Below are 19,652 nucleotides of genomic sequence, written 5' to 3' on the forward strand. Positions count from 1 at the left end.
CCAGACATAACTTCTTGCAACCCACTAAGAGAACTAGATGCACCAGCCAATTCAGTCGGGCAAGGCTAGGGCAAGAAATGGAGGTTTTATAGGCAAGAACGCACTGTGAAGAAGTAAAGGAATGTCTTATACTGTATACGTCTTAGAAGAAACAGTCTTATTCAGGAACCTGGTCAGTGAACATGTGTGTACTTGGGAGCATGGAGAAGCTTGGCAAAGCATCTGTCTGAAACTAAATTAAGTATAGAAGAAGTAGTCATCCCCATAACCACAAACATCAACACGCAACAAATATCAATAAATTCCTAGGACCTAACCAGATCCACTCTAGAGGGCATAGGAGAATGAAACAGGTGAATTACTAGCTGTACATGACCTTCACTTAAAATTATTTTGGTATGTGAAGACACAGAAGTTAAAACTAATCATTAATGCACATTTTGGGGAACTACATACAGCCCTGTAATCTCGATGTCTGTAGAAGCTAAAACAAATATAATAACAGCTAGAATTAGTTAACACTTGCATAAACACAATCTGCTTGGGAAGAGTCATATACTGTTAAAAGAAGTTCCACATTTAAAACTTGGGTTTTCTGAAGCAGACAACAAGCACATTCATAAGGGTAAGCCGTAACTGATACAGGTTACAATGGGGGTACTCAACGGGTTTTTTAACTAAATCCTCAGCAATGGTTTATTAGGAAGGTGATGTTAGGTCCTCAGGTGGTTTCACAACAGCATGCAGTGACGGGAAACACTGTACAACTAAATGACAGATGTCACAACAGAGGGAGGCCACAAAGTACACTAATACCACACTCAAAAGCAAAAAGCAACAAGAAAGCAGATCAGTTTACTTTTCAGTACTTCTTAAGCTCACATGCAGGGATTTTGAGAGGAGAGTGACATCAAGCACAGAAATATCACTTACAGCATTCACTACAGTCAACCATATACAGAAGTCAAATGCTCTCAGTCCCTGGATAGAGCTGCTGCATTTCAATTCAAAACAAAATCTCAGCAAGCTCTGTGAAGGAAAGGGCTCCACTCTTGAGATCAAAGTAGAAGAAATATCATTAGTACTTGGCTTCTGGATGCTCTATGAAGTGTTAGAGCCTAATCTAGAACACAGCTTTTAGTTAACATGCATAAAATATTACATGGCAGCTCTGCCCAAATCTGCCAGTTTTACTTGTTTTCTCTTGACAAGTGATGGACAATAGCCTAATGTGGGAAGTCATCTCCTGTGTGAAGCTAATCATCAAAGGGAAAACAGTTCCAGTGTAAAATCCCCCCCATGCCTTCAATACATTTGAGGTTTCCTAAAGAGCACATTAACTAAGATCTAACAAAGGAGACTTCCTGAATTTTAGAGAACAATAGAAAGAGAATGATGACAGAGTAAGCAATTTCTTTCTAATCCTTTCATGCACAATTTCTATTCATGGACATTATAGAGTACACTTCAAATAATAGGTAAAGGGACACTCACTGAAATGTTTTAGGGAAAATATTTAAGATCTTTCAAAAGAAACTTAAAGGCAAGTAGATCAGTTTTACACTTAATTCAAAAGGTATCATTTTTGGATATAAAAGGTTTTAAGTGACCCCACAGAATTAAGCCAAATCATCTATACCATACAAAGTTTGCAGGATTCTTGTGTTACACACTTTGACCATGCTTGGCAAATGAAATAAGACAGGATAACAGCATAAGAAAGTATGTAACTTGTCACTTTTTCTAACATACATGAAGCCTGGGAACTATCTTTCTCTAACAAATAAAATGGTGTTTTAAAGGCAAAACACAGTTATGACCATTTCTGAATGTGCTTTTTACATATATGGCATTGGGCACCACTGTGCAAGGCACAACACAAATCTTATGACACTTGCTTTGTAATCTTCCTTAATGTTGGAAATGTCACCTTTTTTTTTTTTTTTACAGTACATCAGTCACTAAATATAGAAAAGACCTTCAATTTTTCGTGCAGGACTTGATTTAAAGTACTTGACTCAAATATTTCACCTGGTCTAGTGAAAAGTGTCCCTGTCCATGGCAGGGAGGCTGGAAGTAGATGATCTTTAATGTCCCATCCAAGGCAGAACATTCTGTGATTCTATTTATCAATCTACCGGCTCACACTCCTAAATATAACCTTGATACACATGAGTTTCATTAAACATGTACAAGACCAGTACCAACAAAGACTGCAGTGTGCAGAAGCCATCAGCCAGAGCTAGCTTTATACTAGCCAACATCTGTGGACACTGCTGAAGGCTCGTGGGGAACCTAATCTGTTTATTTTTCCCAGGCTGTTGACTTTTCACAGCTCCAGCCTGAATATTTCCCAGGCTGGGGGATCTTTCTCAGAGATAAAACAAGGAAAGGTAGAAAGAAAACACTGAGAGACACCTGGTGTTACCACCAAGTCGTGTGTCTCATGATATTTTGCAGAAAGAATGTTTCCAAAGAGCTGTTGCCTCCTTTGACCAGTGAGTCTTTTCTACTTTGTTTTTCACGATCTCCCTTATATATTTGCCATGACTTTTCAATAAATCGCTCCTTCTTGCTGCTTGGAAGAGGAGTTGTGTTGCTGTATTCTTTTGCTGCTTCCTAGCCTCACAGCAACAAACATCAGTTAACAGCCCGTGTGGTTGTCACTTATTTTGATAACCGCAGTTGCACAGTGCTGTAATTGCACATCAGGAAATTCCTGGCAAATTTTTGCACGACCACAAATGTAGAGCCCAAAATCTGCACATTCCCCACCCACAAAACTGAGTCTATAGCACTTCATCAAAACCAGACTAACATTTATGCTACTAAACAGCAAGTGAGCAGATTTAGCAAGCGCTTGTCTATCCCGTTCTTCTGAAATAACTGTTTTGGATTTGTGGAGCTGTCTTTTTTCAGAAACAAAATGACATTTCATTAAACAATTTTTAATATGCTCATTTTATTAGATTAATGAAGGAGAAGGCACTCATTCTGAACAAAAATAATACACAGTTAACTGTTATTCTATATGATTCCAGTGCTCCTCTCCTTTGCATTAGTTACGTTTTTTGTAGATAAGCCTTAAGAGCAGAGACTGTATTTACAAGCCACACAATGTAAACCAGCAGTTTACAGAAGAGTTCATAAAACTTTAAGATGAAATGTAAATTGTGAAACTAGGCAAGATATTACATGTGACAAAAAACTCCAAACGTGTGAAGTCCACACTGTCATTCAGATATACCCTTGGGCATGGACAAGGCCTTACACAGGCTATCTGTTCACAAGTCTTTTGCTCCAATAAACAGCTTTAGTCTCTAGAAAAGTAGATCTTCCCAATACTCAAACAATTTTTTTCATTGTACATGAAATAGTTTCTTCCAAAATATATTCCACACCCATCTGAATATAATCTCTATAACACAAATTTACAGAACAAACAGACCTATGGATTTATGTGGTGATAGTTTTCATTTTTATTCCACAGCACAAGAAAAATGCACACAATTGTGAAGGTTTACAGTTTCATCAGCACACAATGTGTTCACGTCTTGCAGCACGTGGCATCTTTCTGCAACCCCCAGCTCCTAGACCCAAGACTGTTACAAGGGAACTTAAATCTCTACCCAAGTCTGTAAGCTTAACAACTGTAAAGGGAAAGCTCGTGAAAATGTGGATTGATTGTCCCGTAAAGACTCAAAAATTGGAAGTTATACCGATTTTCTTTCCAATTGAAGGATTTTTCTTGAAAATGGCTGAAAACAACCAGAGTTCTGGAACAGGGGATGGCGAATCACTGTCCTGGTTTGAAGGACAGAGGTCTGCCGATAACGGCAGAAGTTTTTCTTTGAAAACAGAGACTTGAATTCCACTCCAAGTATTATAATTGTTTGAATCAAGGACTCTGAGGCAGAGATAAGGGGGTAGGAATAACAGCTCTTTTACTAACATGTCTAACTGTACAAGCAGAAACAACAGCAGTTGTTAAAATTACTAACAAAACAGAACAGATAACTCAGTTCCAGTCCTTTCTTTAGCTGCAGGCACACTCTCTCTGCACTCGATCCCGGTGCTCCAGACAGACAAAGCCCAGCAGCTGCAGAGAAGCGGGCGGGAGCGGAGGTGGGAGGGGGCGGCAGCGGCCACGCCGGTCTCAGGTGGGAGCGGCTGGAGGGCAGCTCCTCGCTCACCGTTTGTGTCTGGGTGATTAGCTGTGTCCTCTAAGGCAGGAGGCAGGAACGGGGGAGAGATGCAGGGCAGGTGATCGCAGAGGGTCTGGCTCTCCTGCTTTCAGCCTCGTGGCTCCAGACGGGGAATCCTCCTCCGAGCTCCCGGAAACACGAGTAACAGCTCCGGAAACACGAACAGCCCCTCTGGAAGCTGCTCCCACGTACCCCTTTGGCTAGAGTCGTCAAAGATCCTGGGTGTAACCCTGGAAGCTCCATTGGCATGATACTGGGAAAAATTCTTTAAATTGACACAGTAATAAAAAAAACACTCAACCCACAACATTATCCACCCTGAATTTTTCCATGCCAACATGCTACAACAAATTAAAACTTTTAAATCATACACATACATGCAGTTAAAGGCACAGTATCATAGATAGTTCACCCTAGAACAAGGTCTCCTGTTTGATCTGGGCGAAGGCATGCTGTTGTTCAGGGCCCCAGTGGAAATCATTCTTCTTGCGGATGATCAGGTAGAGAGGGCTCACAATCTGGCTGTACTCAGGGATGTGCATTCTCCAAAAGCCTATGGCACCTAGGAAAGCTTGTGTTTCCTTCTTGCTTGTTGGAGACACTGCAGTGATCTTATTGATGACCTCAGTGGAGACCTGGCCCCGGCCATCATGCCACTTCACTCCCAGGAACTGAATCTCTTGGGCAGGTCCTTTGACTTTGCTCTTTTTAATGGCAAAACCGGCTCTCAGCAAAATCTGGATGATCTTCTCTCCCTTCTCAAATACCTCCATTGCCGTGTTCCCCCACACAATGATGTCATCGATGTACTGCAAATGTTCTGGAGCCTCACCCTTTTCTAGTGCAGCCTGGATCAGTCCATGACAGATGGTGGGGCTGTGTTTCCACTCCTGGGGCAGTCGGTTCCAGGTGTACTGCACGCCCCTCCACGTGAAAGCAAACTGAGGCCTGCACTCTGCTGCCAAAGGAATGGAGAAAAATGCATTGGCAATGTCAATAGTGGCATACCACCTTGCTGCCTTGGACTCCAGCTCTTACTGGAGTTCCAGCATGTCCGGCACGGCAGCGCTCAGCGGTGGAGTCACTTCATTCAATGCATGATAGTCCACAGTCAATCTCCATTCTCCATCAGAGTTTTGCACAGGCCAGATGGGGCTGTTGAAGGGTGAGTGGGTTTTGCTGACCACCCCTTGGCTCTCCAGCTCACGGATCATCTTGTGGATGGCGATCACAGCATCTCGATTTGTCTGGTACTGCTGGTGGTGCACTATCAACGTGGCAATTGGTACCTGTAGCTCTGTCACTTTCAGGAGTCCCACTGCAGATGGGTTTTCTGATAGTCCAGGCAAAGTGTTCAACTGCTTAATGCTCTCTGTCACTACAGCAGCTATTCCAAAAGCCCACCTTAACCTTTGAGTCTTTGTAATAGCTGTTCCAGAGGAAGTCTATGCCTAGAATGTGCGGTGCCCCTGGGCCAGTTACAATAGGATGTTTCTGCCATCCCTTCCCTGTCAGGCTAATCTCAGCTTCCAGCAAAATCAATTCCTGTGATCCCCCTGTCACCCCAACAATGGAAACAGGTTCCTTCCCCACATGTTCTGATGGTATCAGAGTGCATTGTGAACCAGTATCAATTAGCACTTTATGTTTCTGTGGCTTTGATGTGCCAGGCCATCGCACCCACACTGTCCAATAGATCCTGTTATACCATGCCTCTCCCTGGCTAGAGGCAGGGCCCCTCTAGCCCTGGTTATTATTGCTTTCCTGGGCATACATAGTGGAGGTTCCTTCCAGGGTATCTGACAGATCATCCTCCCTTCTGTAATACCCTGCACCTTGGTTATGGGAGGTTGAGGCTACCTTCATTTTAGCATGGCTCCCTCAGTTAGCATTTCCCTCCCTGAGTTGATGAACCTGTGCTGCCAGGACAGAAGTGGGTTTCCCATCCCATTTTTCCATGTCTTCCCCATGGTCTCGCAGGAAGAACCACAAGTCCGCTTGTGGGGTGTACCCTCTCTCCCTAGCTGGGGGGCATTGGGTTCTAGATTTGGGGCCTGTGACTCGTACTGGTGCCACACTGATCTTCCTTATCACCTCTCTTATCCCCTCCCTCATATCACTCATCTCACCTCTCAACCCTCTCATTCCCTTCACCTCCTCTTGGACCTCTTGGAGGTCCTTGACCACAGCAGAGACACTGGCCTGCATTGGGCCATTCATCATACTCTCAAAACTTCTGAGTTCGTTGGCAACAGAACCCACTGTCTCTTGGTGGTCATCAGCATTGATCACTGCAATGAAGGTGGTATATTGAGATGGCCCCAAGGCTGCCAGATTCCACATCTGCCCTGTGCACCTGACCTTGTCAGCATCATTGTCATGCTGTCCATCCCTCCCAAAGTGTACCTCTAATACTGCCACTTCTCTCAGCTGCTGGATCCCATCCTACGGTGGTGCCCCTGCATTCTCCCTTTGTGGACAAACCTCTCTCTCACACTCATTAAAAGCCGGTCCCAGAGGGAAAGGAGGCCTTGTTCCCTTACAAATATCTAGCCCACATCTGAGTCCTGGGCCAAGGATCCCAAATTCCTGGCCTCAGTTCCATCCAGTTGTACGCCTGTTCCCGTAAGGTCCCAGACCTGGAGTAACCAAGTTGTAAAAGCCTCACGGCCCCGCCGTGCAATGTCTTTTCAGAGGTTATGGAGACTGTCATATGAGAGGGACTTGGTGACGATCTCAATCTCTGGCTCCCTTGCTGGTTGTGAAGACCCTCCTGGCTGATCCCCATTATCTAGGTGCCTCATTTTAATCTTAGAATTTCTAGTTTATACAGGGGCAACTGCTGCTGGCTGAGGCTGCCCCTGTGATCCAGCCGGAATCTGGAAAGATACAACATCTACGGGTTCCACTGCAGCATCATCAGACTCTCTCTCCCTCTTTAGGGCAGGGGGAGGGTTTTTTACCAGCTGGGGAAAAGTGTTCCTTCAACATCTGGCCCATGCCCTGCAACTCCCACAGCAGAACCCCCACCCACTCGGGGTGGTTTCTTTCCGCAGTGGGCTGTGGGGCAGCAACAGGCTCTGGGGCAGCATCCCGAGACCCTGAGGCAGGGTCAAACTCTGGGGCAGCATCCCAAGACCCTGGAGCAGGGTTAGACTCTGGGGCAGCATCTCGAGTCCCTAGGGCAGGGTTAGGCTCTGGGGCAGAGATAAGGGGGTAGGAATAACAGCTCTTTTACTAATATATCTAACCGTACAAGCAGAAACAACAGCAGTTGTTAAAATTACTAACAAAACAGAACAGACAACTCGGTTCCAGTCCTTTCTTTAGCTGCAGGCACACTCTCTCTGCACTCGGTCCCGGTGCTCCAGACAAAGCCCAGCAGCTGCAGAGAAGCGGGCGGGAGCGGAGGTGGGAGGGGGCGGCAGCGGCCATACCGGTCTCAGGTGGGAGCAGCTGGAGGGCAGCTCCTTGCTCACCAGTTGGGTTCTGCTGGTCAGGTGTGTCCTCAGAGTTAGGAGGCTGGAATGGGGGAGATGCAGGACAGGTGATCTCAGACTGTCTGGCTCTCCTGCATTCGGCTGCGTGGCTGAAGATGGGGCGGGGGGGTGGGGGGGGGTCCTCCTGTCAGCTCCGCTTGCTGGAAACACGAGTAACACCTCCAGAAACACGAGTAGCCCCTCTGGAAGCCGCTCCCACCTACCCCTTTTGTCCAGAGTCATCAAAGATCCTGGGTGTAACCTGGCAAGCTCCATCGGCATGATAATGGGAAAAATTCTTTAAATTGACACAGTAATAGAAAAAACACTCAACCCCCAACATTAATTCATCAGCAGCATATTGGAAACTTCATGGTAAGAGGAGACATAAGTCACCTAATCATGCTAGAATTAAATTTCTCTCACCAGCTTTTTGTTTACAGGTAGTTCTCTCAATAGAGAGAAAGAAGCTGAGGAAGCAAAAAAAGAATCTGCAATTTCATCCAGCAGAATGCTACTTGGTATCAAGGATGTCCTACAGCAAAAGCTCAGGGGTACTTTGCTCTCAAGATCTTTTGCAGTGGTTACCTCAGGCCAAGGATGCTGTTACTCAGCACTGCATTGCAGACCTTCTCAGACTTGGATTTCTTACATCCCAACCATGTGCCAATGGACCAGAATGATGCCGCCACGCATGAGAAAAGCAGGCATCCCAATGGCAGGAAACAACAGACTAAAGCAACAGCTTCAGCCAAAGCCAAGGGGCCAGTATGTCTTCCATGACTCACAAAGTTTAATGAAAACATCTGTTACTAGTATTCTGGATCCAGAGTTGGCTACAGCTGGTTTGGAAAGATGTGGCAACAAAGGCATTGCAGAAGCAAAATGTCAAAGACCGGTGCTAGGAGCTCTTAAGGACTGAAAACTGGGAATAAACAAAGAAAGGGACATTGCAAGCCACAACAGTGCAAATAAGTGAGGTAGGACCACATGCATGATAGAAATGGTGTTTTAATTAATTGCCTCTTTTTTTTTTCCCCATGGGATCATTATCCACAGCACTGGACGGTTCCATGCAAGGAAAAACTGAGGTGCATTGTTTGCAGGATCCCTGACTCACCTGTTGCAGAAATAACATTTTTAGTTTCTATGGAAGGAAGTAGGAAGGGAAGGAGCAGAACAGAAAACAACGTAGCTGTGAAAGAATTGCATTCTGTGCTGCCATCTGGTAGCAATTCCTGCCTCAAGTTGAACTAATACCCAAGACCATGCTGTCAACACGTAATGCATTCTATTCTCTGGTTTTCCTATGGTTGATACAAAATGTAAATACAAAACACAGCTGCAACAGAAACTTTACTTCAAAGTACAAAGGAAGCATTTTATCTTTCAGTTCATCACTTTTGTATGCTCCTCAGAGCTCAAAATATTAAATATTTACTCTACTTCAAGAGATGCACCTTGAGAAGACCACCAGACAGACTGTTTTTTGGGTAACTCCTAACCAGAGGAGTTGGTTTTATTCAACTAACACTTGAGTATTTTAGAGCCGGCATGCTCTGAGTGTGTATAATGCAGTACAGGAGCAAGATATTATGTACAACCAAAAATCCAACTTCAAAACAAAAATCCAACCTCCTATTGCTAATAGCTACCATGTCAGCTGGATGCATATCACTTGGAAAGCTATGATTAGTCATGTGGGAAATGCCTTGTAGAAGAGAATTCTTATCTGAACTGCTGAAATAAATGCGCTCGAACCAGATACTTCTGCATTTTTAAAATGGAGGCCACATCAATTTCTTCCTTGAACAGCTTTCAAGTGTTCACAACAGCTTTCTGAAAGAAATTAGTAGACTAAGAGCTTCTACTCAACCTGCAACCATTTTATACGTGATTTTAAACCTGTCTCTTGCCACTGATTTAAGTAAGCAGTGACTGTTGTAACAAATCAGAAATTCAGCTCCCATGTCAAAGCAATACAGCTTTAATTTCCAGCAGCAGAGAGGAACTTGGTGATTTAAAATAGTCAAAAATATTTTTTGAAAATTCACTCATAACTAAATCTTGAAAAAGACAACCCGAGAGGAAAATATTTGGGGGAAAATAACAGGGGCTCTAAAGTCTACATAACTTTATTTACATAGATGGACACATAAATAGATGTCTCGACTTTTAAACAGTGTGAAATTCAGTACCATTTGCTAAAACCAACCCATAGGCTTGTTTTCCAGAAGTCATTAGTTCCATAGACAACAAAGACCAAGGAGACCAACAGAACTCACAGGCAGGATGCAGGGAAATTTCAGACCCACAGCAAGACACAGGTGCTGTGCATTGTGTCTAAGTTCTGTTCTGACACAGCAAATACTTTGTGAGGCAATATGAAGCAATGCAACATGCAAATGTTGCCTTACACACACCACCACATCCTAACAATTGTGCAAATTTTCAGTCTCCTGTTAAAAAAACATCAAAGCAAGACTAATTGCCATGAAAAATCACTATTACATTTCAGCTCAACCACTGCTTTTTAAAAAGTAAACAAATAAGACAGATTTTAAAAAAAACAGGTTTTGTGAAATTTACCCTTGTGTAATACTCATTTGCTTACACAGTACTTATAGCTCTGCACTTCACAACTCATTATTTGTGCCCTCATATTTACTCAGTAGGCACATAAGCCAGTACTTGCACAAAAATAATTAATTACCTAGCTCAATGAAATAATAATTTCTGAGATACTATTGCTGATTTTCTTTGGTCATCAAAACCTCAAAAAAACTAGCATGACCCTTGGTATGCAGGAATGCTTTAGCTGATGTATAGAATTGCTCTTTGTTTTGCTCATTCCATTTTTCCCTCCAGAAAATAATGGCAAGAGTAGCCACACAGAATGTATTTCCTCTTCAGACAACAACTCAAAACCTTCAGTAATGTAAATACTTCTACAATAACCATAACCTATCTAAACTGTGACTTAGAAGGGGAAGAAGGAAGTCCGGTTTTCATTCCTATTTGTCTTCACCTCTATGTTAAAAAAACAGATGGAGCAATGGTTATCAGCTCCAGATGTAACTGTTATAGAATAATGGAATCCTGTCTTGTAGGAATCAGACTCTGGCTGTCAATACTTTTCAAAAAAGCTACAAGTAGCACCCACAATGCAATAAATCTTTTTTATTTCCAACCTTAGCTGGTTTCAAATCAGCAAGATACTGTCAGTTTTCCATCCCTTTTACCTATTCTATAAAGCACAACTTCACAGCACATGTGGTGTTTGAGAAATCCAGTACCCCAGATGTCAGTATGCATGGGACACAGAAAAATCCCCAGTGGGGAAAAAAATAAACTACATACAGTTACACCCCAAAGTATGGGGGAAAAAATACCACCACCTGCTAATAGAGAAAAAAATAAATACCTATTCAGTACTGGAACTCAATTTTTTCACCCACACAGCTAAGTGCTCCCTTATCACGAGACCAGATAGAGCTGGACATCTCAGAAAATCAAGGAATGAACAGACTGAAGAGTTTGTGGATACAGCTGTACTGCAGAGTAAGCATGATGCTGAGAATCTCAGGCCAAACCGCAGAGTCTGCATTCCTGGCCCTGAGAGCTGCATTAAATCTGTGGCCTTACACTGAGTTTGAGGCTTGAACGCTCAGAAGATCCACAAAACATAATTACTAAAAGCATCAAGGAATGCAAAAAGCAACTTCCAAAATGGGCAAATTCTCAGCTAGTGTAAATCACCACAGATCAACCAGAGGCAGCTACACCAGCAGAGACTTCCATTTACAAGCTCACTTAATTTGAAGCACAGCTTAAAATGATCAAACCCCAAGTGATCTTGCACTAGTACACGACCTGAAAGCTTTGCTTTACAAATGAAATACTTAACATTATATAGCACAGTTACTACAAAGCATTAGTAAACCTTCTACAGTCTGTACATGTGCAGTGGTAAAAAAATATATCTGGTAGACATAATTTTAAAAAAGCTAATTAATATCAATGGCAAGGCATCTTAAAAGGAGTTTCAAAAAACAGTGAACTTGCCAACAACCAACCAAACATATTTTCAAAGTGTCCACACACAGGAGCTTTAACTGCAATATGATTTCCAAGCTTTGGGCATAAATTTTCTAATTAATTCAGAGGCTGCAATAATACTTAAATACTTTCTGCTATCTCAATATGAATTTTAAAAGCTTTGTATTTCTTTTTTTTTTTACTTTGAAGTGATAAATGCTCAAGAAAACATCTGCAAGGGCTCATTCCTTGCCCTGCTGTGAGAAATCATAACCCTGTATTTGGCCTTAGATCAACAGTGATGGGGGCTCAGTATTGCAGTGCTGTACACCACCCCATTTAATTATAACACAGGGCACTATTAATACCTAAATACACTTTTACTTGAACAGCAACATCTTAAAAAAAGAAAAGGAAATTCAGAAATAAGGGCAATATTTTTAATCTTAAAATGTGGGGAGTGTTTCATCAGTTCTAACACTGCTAAATTAAATAAAGCCCTCGCTCAATTGCCTGTCCTCAGTTCATAAAATCTATTGTTTTCAAAACCTGGAAGATGTATCAACTTTCAATCGGTGATAAATGTAGATAAGCAAAGAATTGGCTAGGTTTTCATCGCATAATATGTATGGTAGACATTACAATTGAGAAACATTTTTAAATTTTTGAAATTTTTGTACAATGGAGCTGTATTTTTTTATATTCAGTAACAACATACCTTTTAATCAAAAGTAAGCTTAAATTGGCCTATCTTTATTGATTTCACTGGTACTGGGCTGTTCCACAACAGGTCCAGGATGGGCAGAGGTTTATGCAATGCTCCAACACACTCCATCAAAAACAAACAAACAAACAAAAAAAAAACTATAAAAGAAAACACTCCCTTGCTTTTCGCTCCAAAAATGAGGTATACTGTTACAGGTGAAAGACTTTAACAGATGCATATTAAAAACATTCTGGAACACACTTTAAAAATACCAAACAAACCAACAAATCAAACAAAAAAAATACCTCAACAATTTTAAGTCAACAGTCTAGACAGACTATCTCGAAGCCTAAAACATCAAAAATCTTCTCACTCCATATGCTCTTCTCTCCTCCAGTTTCAGCCTAATTCTTAATTTAACTCAAACATCTATGCCAGAGAAAGTCAAAACAACGTCAAATTTAAGAAAATGCAGAAGGTGTTAAATACAGCCAAATAGTGCCAGTCTACATGGCATTGTATTAGGAGCTAAGCTGAATACCAAGCACCTCACCCAGATAATGTTCAAATACAAATAATAACTTTCTTCCCTAAGTTATTTTATCCATCTGCAACAGTACCTTCTTTTTTTCCCTACAAAAGATCCTGAAGTTTCTTTTACATGTAGACCAGGGTTTGGCACTTAAGACACACACAAAACCCATGTCTGCTGACTTAATCTGTCACAACTGCCAGTGTCAAGTATATAACATAATTTAATTTTATGGTGAAAAGGCATCACAGGTTTCCCCTCCACATACATTCTCTTGGTTTATACATCTATGCTTACCAGTATGCTAAAATTGTCCTTCCTTAAATAATTGAAATATAAAGCAGGTATTAACTTACCTTACGCCCATCACTTGCATGGCAGTTCACATTTAAAGGAGTCAATAATGCCATCAGCTTTTCTTCATTACCACTCCTGTAAATAAGGAAAAGATTATGGAAATGGTGGCAAAAGAGCAGAGCTCTTTGATATCCATCTCCTTAGCAAGCATTTTGCAAAGTATAGTATATTGAAATTTGTACTATGGCAGAGAGAATGTTGGATGGCTAAAGAATCTTCTGAACATTTAGAAACCAAAGGTAAACACAGAAAAGAATACTAGATTTGCAATTAAATGTGTTGCAAAAGATCATACAAAAACACCTCAATTTCTCTCCTTAACCTCGTATTTCCTTTTTCTTATTTTACAGATCCTCTGAAAGCCATTTCTCAAAATAAATGTTCTGAATTTAACATCTTTTCAATAGGATATGGCCGGTAACATTTGAAACAACTATATACCAATACTCAGAAATTTTTAAGAAAGGTTAATGGTCTATATAAAATGGTCTTGTGCAGTCAGAAGGAAGGATGAACAGCACCTTTGCAATATACAATTGAACTTTACACCTTTTGTATAGGCTTTCTTACGCTCTGTTCTGATAAAACCTATTTTTAAACTACATCCTATGGTAGCAGTAAAAATCCAAAGAAAAGAAAAATTCCAATATTTAAATTGCCCTTAAAAAGAACAGTCACAAAACAATAAAGAGGATTTAAGCAGCTTAAAGCAAAACCTCAGTATTAACCTTATAACCACCATAGTAGAGGATTTCAATTGTATAAACAGGCTTTTACATTTGTACCAGACTAAAGTCTGAAGAAATTTATGCTAATTAAGAGGTTTGCTTGCAGAATTTCATGGAAAGGCAATGGCAAAACAGTCCTATTTAAAAAACCCCTTCTTCTCGCCTGCTTTCACCCCCAAAATATGTTTTATATTCTAAACAGCACTCACCTAGCAGCTTCCAGGAGTTCGTCCTTCTTGTATTCACCTAAATGATTGCAAAATATCATGCTGTTAGCATTTGGCAGAAGACAGATTAAGAAATGCAGTAGGAAGCAAATACAGAATTAAAACAGAGAAGAGGAGAAAAAAGCCCACACCCCGCTGGGTGATGGAGCTGTGACGTTATCCAGCTTGTGGAGGCAGCATCACCAGTACCTTGGAGACGGGCAGCAAATTGACGCATCTTCTTGTCCAATCCTCAGATGGAAAGGCTTTCTTCGGACAACCAATGACTGCGAAATCTTGTGTCCAGAAACACAGTCCCGCTGATAACAGCATGTCAGCTAAAGACAATGTCCCCACCCCCTGCCCTATTCAGTATGTCACATTATACTTGGGAAGCATAATAAATTCCAAGACAAAGCAAGGCAGTGTGGCTTTTAAAAAGGTACGAATTACTGATCTCCAAGATTCTCACCTGCCTATTTGAATGGTAATATTACCTTCACTAAGTTCTTTACAAGAACAGGGATTATTTAAAAAAATCCAGGTATTATATCATCAGCCACTTTCCAACAAAATACACATTTGAAATAAAAAGCACAGACAAAAGAGTATGAACTCCGCAACCGATTTTGCTATGAGACTGAGATTAGAGACAACCACGAGTAATATTAAAGCAACATTTACATTTGAAGTCCTGAGTTAAAACAGACAACTCACAAGGGTTGCTGCAGCAACCCTTTTAAAACCCTATTTTAAAAAGAGCATGGAACAAGATAACCTATGGAAGTAAGACAGTATTCTACAAAGCTGAATCATGATGACATTGTGCAATACAAATGAAATGGAATTTCAATTCAGAAAATAGAAAAATAGCTTTTTAGCAGCTTTATGCAGTCACAGAAAAGAGAATATCCTAGACCCAAAATATAGAAGTTTGAAAAACATAATGTATACCACCTGCCAGAGAATTAAAGCCTCTAACCATAATGCTATAGGAAAAATAGGAAGAAGGAGCTGTCATGAAAGAAGAAAAAAAAAAAACTCCTTTGTGCTGCCTCCTATGTGTAATTGTAATAAGCCTCCAGCGAAACTCTCATTATAAGTGGGGAAAGACACTGGGCCATGGAAAACGCCAGACCGAATGGCAGGTAAGACGGAAGGCTTATCTGAAAACATCCCTTAAAGAACAGCCGCAGCATGCAGGAGGTGGGTTAGAATCCTCATCCATCACAAAGAACTTGGTCCTCCCCCCCACTACGGCTCCTCCAGCTAACAGCAGAGGGTGACAGGAACCACAACAAAACCAGCCCTCTCTTTAAGGAGGCCCCTTTATTTCAGCACCCTGCCTTCACACAAGGGTAAGGAGGAGGAAGGTGACTACACACAGCCATGCACTTCCTGCCCATTCCCTTGGATGTAGACAGGGAATTTTCAAAAGCAATACCTACATCTCACCATTCTGGTGATTTTTTCTTTCACTGTGTTTAATTCCTTTCTGAATGATATTCAGCTTTGGGAATTCGCAACAGCCCGCAGCAAGGACTTCCACCATACCACTCACATGATGGGTCTCCTAACAGAGCTATTCTGTGTTGCAGAGCCCCAGCAATGGGGCAGATAAGTTCAAAGCAAAGGCAAAACTGGTTATTTCAAATACAAGCCAGGAAGATTAATCTAGCTTTTGAAAAAATTTATGCCTATGTTAAGGAAAGCTTCAACATGAGACAAATCAAATGACACAGAAACATGACTGCCTTTGACACGCAATGATACTACTCTGCAGCTTCATCAGAAATAGGGCCCTGTCCGCCAAAAGCAACCGCCTTTTCTAAGCCATGGTACATGTTGCTCTTTTTCTATTTTAATGAAGATAAAATACTGGGTACAGTTGTGAGTGTTTCAAATCAATGGTAAGCAAAAAGCTCTGGCCAGCATGTGAAGAAGAAAAAAAAGACTCCTTATTACTACTGTTTGTGCAACAATATCAAACAGCTGGATTTCCTGCAGTAGAGTTATTGGCTGTATTATATCAACATTTTGGAGACCTAACCAGATTAAAGTACCTCTTTACACATCCTGGTTTGGCAATGCAACTAGCAGTCCTAACCAGGCTTCTGAACATACTAGTTTAGAGAAGTGTAGTAACATTTTTCCTTCCTGCTCAGTAAATTGGTATTTTATCACATAAAATCTGCTTCCTCTAATACTTTTATTAGCAGAAGCATTACTGTCCAATGAAAAAGGAAAGCTGTGGCTCTTGATTTAGAAATGTTCCCCTGTATGCCTAATTAGTTCAGTTAGTTTTACTAAGCAGTCCTTTTTAAAAAAAGGTATTTACAGACAGGGTTGGAATTCATATATGCAATTCTTGAAATTCATCATGGTTCTTCCTAATCTCTGGATTAGGAAAATACTATCTTGTAATTGGCTAACTTTATTACTCTCAAAGAGCCAATCGAAACCTAAAATCATATAAGCATTTACAGCACACCACTACGTTTGCTAAAAAAAAAAAAGTCAAGTGAGATCCACAAGTTCTGTGGGATGAAGAGGAACACTGTGGCCACTCAAGCAGCCAGCTGGTGGGATACCACAAAACCGAGAGGGATCTGGCTGACGGCATTCGGGAGAAGTGGGTGGCACTGGCCACAGGACTGACTGCTGCTGGCACAGGCTGTGCTCCCACCAGAGGGCTCTGCCAACACAGCTAACACTGCTTTGGCTATGCCGCTTATCAAAGCAATTTGCCACCGCTACCTAATAAAATATTCATTTGCAAGCACTTGAAAACAAACCATGCATGCATGGGCAGAGATGAATTTCAAGTTCTAAGCAGAAGTATAGGAATATAGACCATCAACCTCACATAAAACTTCTGTTCAATGAATGTCAAACAGACTTTAATTAAGCTAATAATATGTCTTAAAGAGCTCATTTGGGCAGGTTAGAACTTACAGTTTTGCAAAAGGGCATCTGCATGCCAGGTAGCCCAGACACCTAACTGAGAATTTCTTAAGGCAAAGACAAGGTGTGAAATGGGGCGCAGAGATCACCATAGCAAAGCAGTGATCCTGTTCCTATCTTATTGGACAAAAGCTGGTAGGTAAGCAGAAACACCTCAGTGGTATTCACTGCATCTGATCAAGTTCATTGCCTACAGTTTGCTCAGCATTCTTCAAATGAAGTTCTCTACTTGATCACAGCTCCAGATCATATCACTGCTGCTTCATTTATGCTGGAATTAGAAATTCACCACTGTTAACCACAGATAATCAGTGTCTTAGATAACAGCTACTATCAGGCAACTAACTAGCTCTATTTCTGTTGCTCTCCCAGGAGAAAACCAGTTACCTCCAAGACTTCTGGTCAGCTGCTGCTACGCTATCACTGATGTGTCAGGCCCTAGCTGCACTCTACAGTAGCTGATTAGCAGCAAATGCTTATTAACTATCAGACATCAGTGGCTGCTTGCACCTGGCAGTTGAGATCAGTAGCTGGAAGCTGGGAAAAAATAACATAATGAATCTATCTTTACAGACAACCGTATTTCACTCTCTCCTAAAAGTCTTGAAATTTCAACTGAATATTGAAAGCTGAGAAACCTATCTGAATGCATGGCATGAATCAACAGTGCTTTTTCAATGCATCTATACTCAAAATCAAGGTGGAATTCCTTTTCTATCCCTCCATATACATCAGATAATACAAAAACCTGCCAGACCTAAAATTTCAGGCTGGACAGGTTTTGCTATACCATAATATCATGTCAGCTTTCCATGGTGAAGACAATTGACTAAAAAAATAAAGTCACACAATTAAACCAAGGAATTATTATCCAACGGTAACATATAATGGGAAAAAATTGATTAACATATTCTCAACCAAACTGAAAAACTAAAGAGGTTTTTCCATATGAAGTTGTACATCATATGGAATCACAATTATAAATTTAAATCCCCTGAATACTTAAAAACAGTGAAAGTGTTTACGGTAGCCAACGGTACCCTGCTTCTGATGTGACAAAAGAACATGAGCCTGATGAATGTGCAACCATGGCCACAGGCTGGGGAGGGAAAAATTAATGAGTATCACAGAATCACAGAATATTTGAGACTGAAGGGACCTCTGGAGGTCTTTCATTCAACCCTTCTACTCAAGCAGGGTCACCTAGAGCACCCTGCCCAGGACTGGACCTAGCTAGCTTTTACATCTCTCCAAGGATGGAGACGCCACCTGGGCAGCCTGTGTGAGGTTTGGTCCCACTGACTCAACAACTTAAATTTCATGGTGATCTCAGGTAATCTCCTCAGGACCTCCTGTTCTCTCTTAGCAACTCAGGTCTAGCAGCACTGGAAGTTAGGGTGAAATCTTGCTCAGTTAGAAAACATAGCAGCTCTACGTTTGACTATGTGCAAACCTAACATTTGTTGGTTGCCTGCCTTGAAAACCATTCTTCAAAACTTCCATTCTTCAAAATATACACGCCACAAGAAGATTGAAAAAAATCTTTGTGAACAGTCAGCAGATTTTTTTTCTTGGTTTTTTTTTTTTTTTTTTTCCTAACAAGTATTCATAATTAAACAGCAACAGAGAAGACATGGGCTCTCCACCAGACTAGGAGAGATATCAGGTTTCAAAATCTTCTGGTTTTCCTCATGCACAAGTGGTCCAACCATATATTCAGATAGCACAGGAAAGCATGAGTCCTGATGCATTTGAGAGGGTTGAGAACTTGTGTTTCCATCAGATTTGTTGGTTCATGCATCTCAGTCCATGGCCAGGGACCTAAGCAGATCCCTAAGAATGAAGACCTTGAACAAGGATGGTGATGTGACAAATGGGAGGGGAATGGAAACTCTACCTTTGGACTGCCATTGCTACAAAGAAAGCAATCCAGAGTTTAGCAAATAAATAAACTCCACAGAAGTAAATTAAAATACACCTTTTCCCTGACACTCCAGGATTACACAGACCTATGAGTGATCAATGATACACATCCACATACATGATCTTTTTTAATCCTCTGAGGTCTTTGGAGTAATATTTAAGTATTTAAACAAATATTCAAGTTATAATCAGAGCACAAGGCTTTTTGTGCTTCTGACACACAACTAGGGTTAGTGGGAGGTGATGAGTTTTTTGGGTTTGGAGGTTTGTTAAATTTTAAAATTTTTTTAGCAAACTCAAATTCTATTTTCAACTTAAAATATGAATAAATTTATTCTTCCCCATTTAACATTTATTATATGTAAACCAGCAGGTGAAACTAAAATATGGAGTTAAATCATAGCAAGAAAGTTTTTAACCATCCAAATAGCAGAAGGTTGTGGGAATAACTGCGCAAAAAAAAGTAAACAAAAAAAACAAAGATATGTTGAAATAATGTTGTTCGGTAAAAGGC

General features: G+C 41.1%; 1 protein-coding gene across 1 annotated transcript in view; it reads right to left on the reverse strand.

Moving 5' to 3' along the window:
- TNKS (tankyrase) overlaps positions 1 to 19,652 on the reverse strand; it is a 145,271-nt gene that overhangs the window by 58,200 nt on the left and 67,419 nt on the right. The window contains exons 4-5 of the mRNA XM_056489026.1: positions 14,255 to 14,291; positions 13,317 to 13,392 (exon numbers count right to left, since the gene is read on the reverse strand). Coding sequence (XP_056345001.1) covers positions 13,317 to 13,392; positions 14,255 to 14,291 — 113 coding nt within the window. The remainder of the gene's footprint in view (positions 1 to 13,316; positions 13,393 to 14,254; positions 14,292 to 19,652) is intronic.

This window comes from Oenanthe melanoleuca, chromosome 4, assembly GCF_029582105.1.
Source record: "Oenanthe melanoleuca isolate GR-GAL-2019-014 chromosome 4, OMel1.0, whole genome shotgun sequence".
Classification (NCBI taxonomy): domain Eukaryota; kingdom Metazoa; phylum Chordata; class Aves; order Passeriformes; family Muscicapidae; genus Oenanthe; species Oenanthe melanoleuca.